Source organism: Diuraphis noxia, unplaced genomic scaffold (genome assembly GCF_037042655.1).
Source record: "Diuraphis noxia isolate RWA-SAM2 unplaced genomic scaffold, SU_Dnox_SAM2 contig0002, whole genome shotgun sequence".
Classification (NCBI taxonomy): domain Eukaryota; kingdom Metazoa; phylum Arthropoda; class Insecta; order Hemiptera; family Aphididae; genus Diuraphis; species Diuraphis noxia.
The window spans coordinates 22632470-22646545 of NW_028301712.1; the positions used below are offsets into that span (position 1 = coordinate 22632470).

The window sequence follows — 14076 nt, forward strand, 5'->3', positions numbered from 1 at the left end:
TATCGATTTATAATAAAATGCATGTACTTAAATTATACTAAAATTTCTGTTATTAAAGTAGTATAAATTTACAATTCTTGGTAGGATATATATTTTTATTATTAACATTTTGTAATATTTAATATAAATACTATAATGTTTAGTAATTTTGATTATTTTCTTTAGCATGTGAATGTAAAATGCCTATGATTCATACATTTAACGATAAACATTTAAAACAATTCAAAATACATTTTTATTTTATTATTCCTGTTTCATTTGATAGTTAGATAATGAGTATTAATATTCGTATCAAATTAATATTAAAATCATTAACTAATATGATCGTCATATTATTTTCTTACCTTCATTTAGTTTTATCATCTAATATTAGTAATTATATATAAATAACTATTATATAGTATAATTTGTACTCATTGACTGAAAAGTGCATATTTTTATAATTCATTTTAATTCAACTAAATACAATACACTTTTAAATTTTTTTTTTTATTAATAATACCCTCAGCAACATGGGCCATTGAGCCTCTTAAAGTGAGAAATATATATAAAAAAAATTACATGAATTATATCTATATCTAAATTATACTAAATTTTAGTTAGAAGATTGGCGGCTGTGATGAATTGTATGATGTTGGTAATGGATTGAGGATTATTGTTTAATATTTCTGAAAGTGATGATTCGGGCAGGTTAAAGCTTGTACGGGTACTAAAATATGTTCGGCAATCGGCGAGGATGTGTTTAATGGTTACTTGAACACCGCAGGTTGTGCATATTGGAGGCTCTTCCATGGACATTAGAAAACTGTGGGAGATTTTTGTGTGTCCTATTCTCAGTCTGGTTATTATTACCTACTTTTAAAATTACTAATACATAAGTAGGGCTTTAAAATTATTTATCAGTATGATATCAATAATATTTGTCATTTAACAATAATTATGCCATATTAAATTTGGATAATATTAGGTTTGTGATTAAATCCATTTAAATGTAGCAGGCTACCGGACGAGTTCGTACCGTAATACGTTTGATATATAATTGAAACATTCAGAGAAATCATATTCTTCAAAACAAATGATAAACAACGTATATTGTTAAACAAAAAAAGTTTGTAACGTGGAATAAGATAAGTGGAGCTAAGCATATTTACAGCTGAATCGCCTTGTTTAGGTAGTGAATTCGTAAATTAACATTGAGTTTTATTCAATAAATAAAAGTAAAATGTTTAGGTACCTATAAAACTAGATAATCATGATATAACAATATTTTATGAATATTTTATGCTTTCTCGTGTAAGAAAATTATATAATGGTTTTCTATTGACGATATGTATCTAAAGAGACAGAAATAATCTCCACCAAACTTGTTTATTTGGATACACAATCACTCATTGTATGTATACGGAATTTATTTCAAACAAGCTAGTGAAACGTTTGAAAAATACTTTAGAGTACCTATACTCGTACCTACCCAATATTAATTTAACTTTCCAAATCTAGTAGCAATACACCAGAATTTTTTATAATAGCTATTTTAAAAATTAAATATTATGAATATTGAACGGTCCATACATTTTGGTAAACTAGAAGATGTATAATTTTTACGTATGCATTCCTTATAATCACATTTTAGATTTAAAAATAAAAATTTTTTTTTTTTTTTAAAACCACCCTTCCTTCTCTTGCTTTTATATTTAAGAAATTTTGCTGAAATGGTAAAGCGCACATGTTTTGTTCATAAACATAATATTATTATTGAGGACTTAGTCTGTAGACATGTACAATTTTCGCTTTTTGCATATATTGCTAATATATTTAAAGCATAATAACTTAGTTTAAATGTATATAAAACAGCCTTAACACAAAATAACTAATAAACCAACTTGACTGTTTGAGAACATAAAATATACATATAGTAGATATTTTATTTTAGAAGATTTTCTTAATTTTTAATAGTAATACTCATAGTAAATTTAATTATATTTTTAAGATTTAAAAAACTCTAACTAATTTTTTTTTTATATTCAACATAAAACTTTATTTTATGAGTATTTACATAATTATATTTGTAATCAGTTGACTTTCGACTAGATACTTATTGAGCTCAATGGCATGTATTAAAAATTTAATTTATATTTCTAACAAAATCGTTTTAGTGACCTTCTTTTTAAACAATAACCTTTTGTTTACCTCTAGTGTGTTGATATAAAACAAATAACCATTCGTTTGATATTATACTTGCGATATCCATATGAAACTAAATCTTATAGTTTGATTGTAATATTTCAACTATTTATACGAACAAATTAATTACTAACAAGTAGGAATCATTCTTTTTTTTTTTAAGACGTAATATTGCATAGGGAAACTTATAAATATTTAGTGAAAAAGTCAAGTGTCTACGGTTATTAGTATTTGAGCTACACCAAAATAGTTAAATCGATTTTTTCAAAACTTGGTTTTGCATAATAATTATGTGAAAACTTCTGGCAATTTCCCATTTTTATCTCCTGAATGCATCAACTGCGTTAACTTTTCTATCATAAAATATGCTGATATTAAAAATCAGAGAATTTTTAGGACCTCAGATGTTGATGACAAAAAAAAAATACACACCATTTTAAATACAAACTACAATACATTCATTCACTACGGTTAGAATCTATTTGGTCAACGAAAACAATCCATCATCAAGTTTATATACAATCATAATGGACTATAATTAAAAATAGGTAATTGTACAAGCTACGCCTTCGTTTTTATCCGAATCCTATAAAATTAAGAGAATATAGTAATTTACTAAGACAGCTTATTAAAATCATTTAGCTTGGCACATTGATTTATCGTGTTTTCAATTTCGTCGTACGTAATATTAGGTTGATGAATACCAAGCGTTATTAGAATGCTTATTAATTCTAAGTTAGTTCACCTATATTTATCATTATATAGATTTAATAAAGGCAAACTTAAAATCCTTAAAGTCTATAAGTTAAATTATATAGTAACGCCATTTTTTTAGTGGCTAATTTGTATTTTGTGCTGATGTACAGTTTAAAAGCCCACATTGTACCATGTTTAATATTTATACGTAATTATTGTTGATATTGAGATGAATTTGTGAGTTATGCTAGAGCTTATAGTTTTTAGTTTCATCGTAATGTAGTTGTTTGTAGCATTAATATGTAGAGAATGGAGGTTTAGAGCATTTCCATATGGGCCATTAACATGGTATAATATATACTGCAGAATTCACGCAACTATGGTTCGTGCAACTTTTATAATGTTGTACCAACTCATTTTGCATTATTTTGATCAGCGTAGTTTGAAATTACTAGAGTTTTATATTTTCAATTAACTGCGGTAAAGTTATTCATTCATTTTTCAACTATTTCATTATGTTATCATATTAATTGATTGTAATAACTGATAATTTGACATCATATTGACATACTTTATTTGCACATTGAATAGTTAATAAATAAAATATAATAATATATTCGTTTCCTGATACCGAATTTTGCACTTAACAAAAGTACTACATTTTGATTTTTTATAATGAATTCTCTCATTCTCATTATTTCTGAATAACTCTCGCGTTATTAAGCTGTATCACTAATGCAATTTACGAACGATACAAACGTACAGCTACAAATCTTATCTAAACTCCAAGTTAGAATTGTTCAATTAACTTATAGGTACTGAACAGTCTGATTTTAGCATGAGAGATTTGTCGACCACCATTTTCTTGACCACATCATCACCCATCGGTTATCTCTCAATCTAAACTTTGACCCTTTGTAGAATCATTGAGATATAGTAAAAGGCGGAAACAATGACATCTTCCTGATAACATAGTGTGTTTATGTGCACTAGTTCGAAAGTTCATTATTGTATACATAACAATATTATACAAATTCAAATTTCGTTTCGATTAATATAGATTTTACTTATCTATTTATATGTTTTGATTTGGGTATAAGCTCTTTTGGGGATAACATGTCAACAACTAACTGATTATGTATTCATATTTAAGATAAACCACATAGTCACACATTATATATTGCAAATAATAATTTAATATAGTGTATTTCAGTATTTTAAGTCCTATAAGAAATTTTGAAATCATTTTAAAAACTTTAAACTTGGGGTCATATTTTAAACCTCCATAATTGAGTTACTATTAAACAAACAGTCAATAATTATTATATTGTTGAACGTATTACTTTATGGTATATGGTTCATTAGTTATTTGCTTTAAAATATTAAAATATATTATATAATAAACAATTAATTTAAATTTCCAAGTGTTTTAATATTAGATTCATTTATTCATATGATCGATAAACACGGGTTTATTTGATAGGTTCAGACGTCACTCGAATATTCTTCACGATATTTCGCCATACATCAGTCGGTACTCGATTCAGAAACTCAGAACCAAAATATATTTAAGGGATACAACAGAATAACATAAAATAATTTAACAGAAGATAAAAAATAAAAAATAAACTGCCCGGGCACAAAATATTTGTTTTCTGAATATTAGAATCGACCACGTCATGTCATATTACAATGTCATGACAAATAGGTACATTGGGCGAAAAACGTTGCGATTGTCAAGCCTAAGCTTGTATATATTATTATGTATGAATATAGAGAGCCCGAGAGGATTTGTGAGGTCTAACCGTATTCAAATGAACTTTTGTCTGAGCATACATCGTTTGACGACGTTTACCGGCGATCACATAATATTTTTCCGCCACAGTATTGGTATGAAAAATAAACAGACAGGTCGTATTCGTTTATAGACGATCTTAAATTTCTACAAGACGATTTCCGCCCACACGTCTGCCGTATTATGTATTATGCGTCGTGATGAATCCCAAAATCTGCTATATAACATTTCCAATATATCATATTATTATTATAGCCTACCTAATCTATGATGATAAAAAAAAGTAACAAAAACCTATTGTAAAGCCCGCGGCCAAAACGAATGGGAGCCAAACTTTTTGTGTCGAACGCGCTGTATATACCTACATGATATATTAAACAGTATACGCAGGAAATAGGTATTAGGTAATGATAATAATAGCGATATCCTCCTGCCATTTTTATTTTCATATTTTTCTTATTTTTACAACACGCACGCATAACCCGCGGATTTGTGGTAGCTTATATAAATAATGATTATTATACACGTGAAAATAATATTGTCGTTATACCTATACTGAATCGACATGCATCTGTCAATCTGTCTCTGCGGATCGGCTTCCGCCCGCTCCACCGCACTCTATTAAATATGGCTTAGATGGTATTTCTCGTACATATATTTTATTCTTCACACATGTTTCTGTTGGAATTTTCCCTCGATCCATATCCACTATACCGTCCCCCACTATTAACCTTTTCAAATTGCCCAAGCCGCATCTCGAGACACTTTCATTCCTTTTTCTTTTCCTTCCATTTTATTTTTGCGTTGCAAGAAGTTTTCAAAAAAAGCTTCCGATGTATTGGCTGATGATTTTTTTTTCATCATTACTATTTACCCTTATATGCCTCATGCTCCTCAGATTATTAAACCACGTTGAGTAGAGTTTCAATTGAACTGCAACAATGCGTACAGTAATCGCTCACAATGTTTAGAGTTTAGAGGACAAATTTACGCTCTACAGACTTGACCTATATGTTTTTGATGGCATATTCTAAGAATATATTTTTATTATATGTTTTTTTTAAATATTGACGTAGTAAAAATTAAACTATTCGAATAATCATATCGGGTTAGGTTTACATTTTCTACTACAAGAATTTAATTTATAAATAATCTAAAATTAGGTTTGTATTAATATTTAAACTTTACTTTACATATTATGTATCGAATTATATACTAAACTAAAAGTAACCTAAAATTTTTTTTAAATTATTAAGTAAATAATATAATATATTCATGGGACTAGTATTTTGTTTATTCTTTTGATAATAATTATTAACTATATAATTTCATATTCTATCTATACTTTCGTAATAAACACTACATACATAAAACTAAAAAATATTTTTTTTAAATTTAGCATTACATTTTTTACTCTATACATCAATAGTGCTCAGTTAAGGGTTCTCTAAATTATATTAGATGGTCGCAAAATTCTTATACTCAATAACGAAAAGGTATATTGATTTATAGGATTTATACTTAATTAGAACAAGTCATATTTTTCAGTATTTTAAAAACTCACAGTTTATCGAATATCACTTATATTACTACTAGAATCAAGAAGCATGAATACATCATTCTACTAAAGCCCATATTCGGTTATCAGTTATTTTTTTTTCAATAGTTTAGTACGATTAGTATAATAATTTGTATTATAAATGGCAATCACTAACCTCGTTAACCTAGACTAACTCCGTTAACAGTTTAAAATCTTAGAATTTTCGCAAATATTATTATAAAACAAAAATTTATACACATATTTAAAAATATTAGTACCTTTTATTTAAATACCTCCATTACTGGATATATTTAACCAAAATACCTTCAACTACCTAGTGCTATGTTAATGATAAAGATATTAAACTAAAGATCATAATGTATCAGAAACTTCAACATATTTGAAAATTTAAAAATATTGATAGAAAAAAAACGAAAAGAACCTAAAATACCAAAATCATTATACATAAGTATATCAGTTTTTCATTCACTTTGACTGTAGATGAAGGTTTCATTAGTTTTTAAGAAGTTAAAAAAATTCACTCGAAGTTCAAAAAAAGTTTTTTTACCTCATAGTCTTACTTCAGTTTCTCAGCAAGCAAAAATGATATTTAAAATTATAAAAAATTTTATTGTTTCCTATATATCAGAATTTATTGATGAAAAACGTACGGATATTAAGTAAATAAAAAAATAAAAAGTATAAATTTAAATCAAACATATTTTTTATACACAAGTTTTGAAAAATAACACCATCACGTTTAATACAAGTTTTGAATAATTTTTGGAAAAATAATTGGATGGATAAAAAATTATTTAATAAAGGTTGCAAACCACTGATATAAAATCATTATGTTTTTTCATATTATTTCCTTTTACAATCAACCCTTTCCCGGTTTGAAAAGCTTGATCTATAACCTGATTTCGGACTAAGCAAGACTTCAATTCACATACATTGTATCGAATAGTTTATTAGATAATCTAAAATATTAATTATAGAATAAATCATTTTGATGAAGAATAATTTTTAGTCATCATCGGTCATTTTTGGTTTACCGATTTGGGTAAAAACAAAATTAATGCGTTACACGTATCCGGTGTTTGTAAGCGCTAAAGTTCATCAAACCTGGCCACAAATTGACTCTGTGAGAGGATGATAGAGTATGTGTGAGAGAAAATGAGAAACGGAAACGGCAAATATTATATATATTATGTACATACATCTTTGTTGCCGTAGACCGTAGGGGACATCTGGCAATAATGGTTAAAGTTCCATCCTTGACGGTAACATTTAACGGAAATTGTAGGAACATGCAGCTTTCCGTGGACATCTTTCCTTCGTTATTAATGGCGTTATGACCAAGGTTTTCCGCTATGTATAGCAGGAGATGCCACACGCTCGGCTAAACGTCCGAGAGATATTGCACCACCTCATCCCGTTAACTGTTTTCTACAATATTGAAATCCTATCCGTATCCGGACCAACCGTGGAAATCATATTAAATAGGTAAATTTAAGTACGGAAAATTTTCATCAGAAATCTCCAAGATTAAAATATACGCATATTTCGTAGTTATTCATAATATATATTAATTATTGTCACCAATGCTTTGACGCCGACGAGTTCATAACTACGTACACTGTATAGTTCACCTACAAGACGTAAACGCGTACAAATATAAATATTTATATTTAGTATGATGACCAAAATAAAATCATTTATTTTAAATAACACGCAAAAAATTCTATTTTTGTTTGTAGTATTTTGTAAAACACAAAATTTTTAATAAAACGATAGGTACTAAATAACCTAAACTATTAGGTGTTTAATAATTATACATACTTAATACTTATATATAATATATGTTGCTTAATGATATCAATAATAATACATTTATTTTGTTTCAAATATGTATTTTAGGTAGCATGGATTCACATCGATCGTCAAATGATTTTGACTATTCATCGTCACGTGATAGCCCGAATACCACGATTTGGGATTACGCACGATAGTCAAAAAACGTGGCTGTTGCATGTCAAGGGCGCGCAGCCTGAAGACAGAGGCTATTATATGTGTCAAGTAAACACAAACCCCATGATCAGTCAAGTTGGATACTTACAGGTGGTTGGTGAGTAGGTTTTTGGTTGTGTCCCGTCTAGGAAATATATGACTGATTGCGTCATTACTATTACCAAATTACATTTTATTATACAGTTTTAGTGGGATTAGAATTAGTAACTACTATTTGAAATCTATCTTTTCAAGAAAAGTTATTTCAATAAATAAGAAATGTCTTTTTCACACATCATGAAATAAAGTAGCGTACTGTAAATTGGTTTAGCAAGGTGATAAGCTAAGGTGATATTTTTGAAAATAAAATCTAAATCAAACCCAAAACGAGTAGTTTTTGAGTTATTAAAATATATATTATACTAAGAATAGTATTCTTTAGAAGGATTTTATAATAATATACCTAAAATTTGAGTAATATATTTTAATTTAGTACCTAAAATTGTACTTTAACACATTTTTTACAAATATAACCTTGATAGTATAAATATTAATTACAAAAATATTCTTATAATTATTATAGCCCCCATGGTTCCATATCTTGAAACCCTACGAAATTACTCATTTCTCAAAACTACTCGTTCAAATTTTGATATAGATCTAAATAATATTTCAAAAAAAAAATCTATTTGACAATTTGAGGAAAAACTGGTCGCCAAAAGCCAACTATTTTGATTGAGCTAAAAAAATTTTATCGACACTTCAAAAAAAAATTTTCAGAAAAATCGAAATATTCAGTTGCCTATAAATATCTCAAAAAAAGTCAAAAATTTTTGAAAATTAAACTTTATATAGATAACACTAACATAAACACTTGGTGAAAATTTCAAGTATTTACAGCAATTACAACCATATAAAAAAATCGATTTGGTCGAAAACTGGTTTTACGTAAAAATTCCAGTTTTTCTGTTACTTTTTTTTTTGTTTTTCTCGATTTTTTGAAAACTGTTAGAAAATATTTACTTTTGACCTCTATAATGCACCAAGGATATTCATTTTTACATCGGAGACCACCCCCAAAGTTTAAAATTGAAGCATTATTTCGACTAGTTATGCTGTAAACAGACACAAAAAAAACATCATTGTAAAATCAATACATTCATCACTTCGTTCAGAACCTAAAAACAACTCAAAACTTGATGAAATAAATGTAATTTTTTGGAACTATAAAACAAATGCGTGAATTTAAAAAATATATATACATTAATACATTATATTACCATTAATAATTAAAGGTTCAAAAATTGTTTAGTTTGGACATTTTTATTTACTACCTAGTTATATAATATTATTTGATTCTTATATTTTATTCCGTTGGTAAAATATTGAAATTTTTATATGGCAGTACCACCAAATATCATTGATGAAGAAAGTTCTCCATCTTCAGTATCCATCCGGGAAAATCAAAATCTATCCCTTACGTGCAAAGCAGAAGGATCACCGACGCCAAAAATTAGTTGGAAAAGAGAAGACGGTATTAATATAGCGACGGATCGAAAAAAAAAAGGTATTATTCATTTATTATTTCTGATTCATAATAATAAAAAAGCCCCAAACAAATGAAATCAGTGTAAGATATCGAGTCTAAAATCAAATTAAATTGCTTTTATTATATTTTTATTGTATTTGAAAAAAAGTATAATAATTTTAATGAAACTTTACATAAAAACGTGGATTGTTTTTTAATGTTAATTCCGTTAGTATAAGCAAGAAATTACGTAACTAGAGTAAGATCCCTGAGAAAATAAAAGCCAGTTCAAGTATATCTTTTGACCATTGTACTCACTTTACTGTCACTACACTTACTTTACTCATTTACCGAACGAATAAATGTTTATTATTTAATTCATTTTTTTTTGTTTTAATCATATATCATTATATACATACACAATCTGTAAATATTATTTTACAATAAGCGTATGTGGAGGTGACATGGCTTGAGTGTCAGGATATAGGAAGCCGCCCATTGGAGGCACTTAAGGTTAGGATGTTAAACTAGGATTTTAATGTGCTAGCAAGAGAGAGTATACAGGATTAAGAGGAGGTAGAGGTATATACAATTTTAGATGATTAGGTCACAACACCAAGTACGTTTAAGACGCTTTCTGGATTTACATCATTAATTGGTTTTATTTAAATATTATTTAAAATTGAACAAACAGATTTTTTCAAATAAATAAATAGAAATCCATAAACTGATTGTCTATAGTAATTACTAATTAAGTGCTTTCCAACTTAAACATTTGAGAATTTTTATATAATATAATACATATTTCAGTGTATAATTCTGATTAAACAAAACTCGTATTTTGTACCCACTTCACGTCATAAAAATGAGCATATATTTTATTTTTAATTAAAATAAAATATCTATGACTATCGGGTTATTTTTTCCACTTGACTATTGATAAATCGATGAGTAAGTAGTAAGGAATATCTTATTTTTGTAGTTAGATAAAGAATAATATGTCGATGAGCTATTATTTGAATTATTCGACATGTTATAAGTGTATTTTTCCTAGTTTATTTAAAATAGTTATCTTTCGTATGCTTTAATTGAAATCAATATAAAATATAAATTAAGTGTTTGAACACACTTTTATATAAATATATTTTCACTACGAAATGTTTGTTTTTTAAAAGAAAATTTTTTTTTCTCAAAATACATACACAAAGATGAAAATATTTACCAACGATACTGCGAAGTTCTGTTATTTTGGCTTATATAATACGGTTCTATTGTATGGAGTCTTTCGACAACTGAACCATTTATATTGTATACCACAAATAATCTTTATTTATTTTATATTTTATAGGTAGTGATATCAGACTACTTATACATAGATGCATAATACATAGGCAATCAATAAATGTATTTGAATTTTCTCAACCAATTTTAATGTATTATTTAAGTTTTTCGCAGTGGAATATTGCCCTTAATTTTAAAATATTTGTTTCATAAAATTTGTTTAAATTGTTTAGGTCTTTATAGTAAGATAACTAACAAAATATTTTGTATATTAACATAGAACCAACTGGCTACTATAATATCAATAATGATTCTTATACTTTGAAAGTTTTAGAATATCTTAGTTTATTTTTAGAAGTAGATAAATAATATTTTTACTATACAAATTATAGTATTAATATATTTACTTTAGCTCGCTAAAAGTCATTTAAGATGCTTCCGCTTAAAAAATTTTGTAGCATAAAAAACTTTCCCAAATAAGACTCTCTTTTGAGGTAGTTATCCTTTTAAAAAGCGTCTTAAGCGAGTTTTACTGTAAAATAAATTACTTTTACGAAAAATGTTTTGAAAATACGATTGATCTATAAGGCAGTTTTAAATGCTATTCGATAGTGATTGGATTTAGAAGATTTTGGTCATGTTCGATTTGATTTTTTTAAATGAAAAAAATGTGAATACTTAATTTTAAACATGCGAGAATAAACCAATACTTTACCTTCATGCTTATCACTCGTGTGTTGAATATGGAAATTACATAATTGAAATAAGTTATCATTATATTGTTTTTATGGAAATTTAAATTTTATAATTTTTTATTAATTCTAGACTTTTATTGTATAACTAATATAATTGTTTTATTTTTGAGCTAGAGAATGGTACCTTACTTTGTGTTAATCGTTAATTTATTTCTATAAACAACAAAATCAAACTTTATGGAGAACATGTCTTTTGATTTTTTTTTAGTTTTAATTTATTACTTTATAATATATATACTATTTTTTGAACATTGAACACTAAGTATAACTTACATTAAATTTAATATTATATTTATTTTTATACAAAATTCAATTTTTTTTTAAATATCTAACAGATTATTGATTTGGCATATGGAAATAATAAAATATCTTCACTTTAAAATATAATTGTAAATTGTAAATTTTCGATTATTTATAACCATATAATACAATATTATCCATCATCCAATCTCAATAACTTAGTTATTTTTGATTTGAAGGTTCTAAACATTGATGAAAAAATATTTTTAAACGATCTATTTTTTTTAAATTCTTCTTCGCATGCTTTTTCATAACATGGACAATTTACCGGCATGATTGTAATGATTTTTTCTTCTTCTGCCTCTTCTTGTTCATTCACTAAATAATCAAATGATTTTGTATCGATATTAGACATAGATTGATCTGAATGATTTTCTGATTCAGGATACAATAAATGGTCATCTGAAATATATCTTTCCGTAATCACACCTACTCCACTCATATATTGACGAATAATATATCCACGGCCAAATTTATGATTTTCTTGCGGTTTATAACGGTCCAAATAATTAAAATTGTTTTCGTAATATTTAATAGACAAATTGTCTTGGAGTTGAGTATCGCTGATAGAGTTTAACATTATTGGTATAATTTAAAATACTTTGAATGTTTTGTAGAAGCGTTTTATTTGGTAAAATAATATTTTATTTAAACAATAAAAAAAAACACCTAGTTGTCACAGTAGTTATGAAAAAAAAAAACATTTGATTTAATTCAAACACAAAAACTAAAATTAAGTATTAATATAACTCTTACATAATCAAAATATTTTTTGATTATAAATGCTGGACGCTGGTCCATATTATTTATTTTAATAATTTATTAACTAATTATATTATGTTAATTACATTTATCTTGTATAATAATTTATCAGGGGTGACCAGCATGAAGACTCGGGAGCTATTCCATCGAAACATAAATATATATGAATTGAGTTAATAAAAAAATGCTTCTTTCTATTTCCGGAGAGAGAAATTACTACACAATATTACAATATAACAATAATTTACACATATTTGCTCCCATAATAATTATTATCAATTGTATTTTAATAAACCGCGATCAAGCAAACGTGGAAACGTGTTGTACAGGTATAGCGTGTTACAGTCATTTTGTTTAAAGGTTTTTGTTTGTTGGTCTCTAAGAAGAAGAGTATTAGGACCGTGTTCTAAATATTTAACCATTTGAATAATCAAATGGCATTAGGTACTTTAAAAATTGTTTCTGATATTTTTTTCATGTGGTCATCGATTATGCATACAAGATGCCAATTCTTGAGTGAAAAACGTGATTCATAAGTCATCGGACATCGTGTCCTTAATACATTTTAAATTTGAACAAAGAAATTCAAATTGTTATCCACCTTGTATATTATGTTTCATTATGCACAATCAGTAACATGGCCAGCGAACATGGACATTTTTAATGTATTCCACTAACGTCTAATTGATTCACCTATTTTATTGAAAATTCCAATATTTTGTTATTCTAAGTTAATTTTGTATGAAACAATATAGTCCATTACAATTACATTCATTTTACAACGGTCCATTAATTTTATTTAATAAATATTAATATAATGTAAAATAAATATAAAAATCTAATATTAATAGTTCATATTTATATTAACACAATTCATTCCCCTACATAAAAGCTGAATTTATTATTATCAACACATTTAATTTTTTTTTTAATAATATTGCATTACATCTGAAACTCTATGATGTTTATACATTATTATATGTATATGTATGTATTATTTTAATACATTATTGATCATTACATTTGAATAAGTCAAGATTTGAATTTAAATAAACAAAGCAATTGGGATTGTTTTGAATTGAGAACTGCAAAGCTTTAAGTAGATGTCTCGAGATTTACCGATTTTAAAGTTGAACGAAGTTAGATAAGAATTTCTATACTTCCACGTTTGTCAGTAAATCTTGGTACAAGAAATTGAAATATTTTTCAAATGCCTATGTATTAT

General features: G+C 26.5%; 1 protein-coding gene across 4 annotated transcripts in view; it reads left to right on the plus strand.

Annotated features, from left to right (window-relative positions):
* Positions 1 to 14076, plus strand: part of LOC107164296 (Dpr-interacting protein delta) — a 129406-nt gene that overhangs the window by 94672 nt on the left and 20658 nt on the right. For all 4 annotated transcript variants that reach the window (XM_089218841.1, XM_015512054.2, XM_015512062.2 and 1 more), the window contains 2 exons: positions 8136 to 8343; positions 9631 to 9792. In XM_089218841.1, coding sequence (XP_089074967.1) covers positions 8136 to 8343; positions 9631 to 9792 — 370 coding nt within the window. The remainder of the gene's footprint in view (positions 1 to 8135; positions 8344 to 9630; positions 9793 to 14076) is intronic.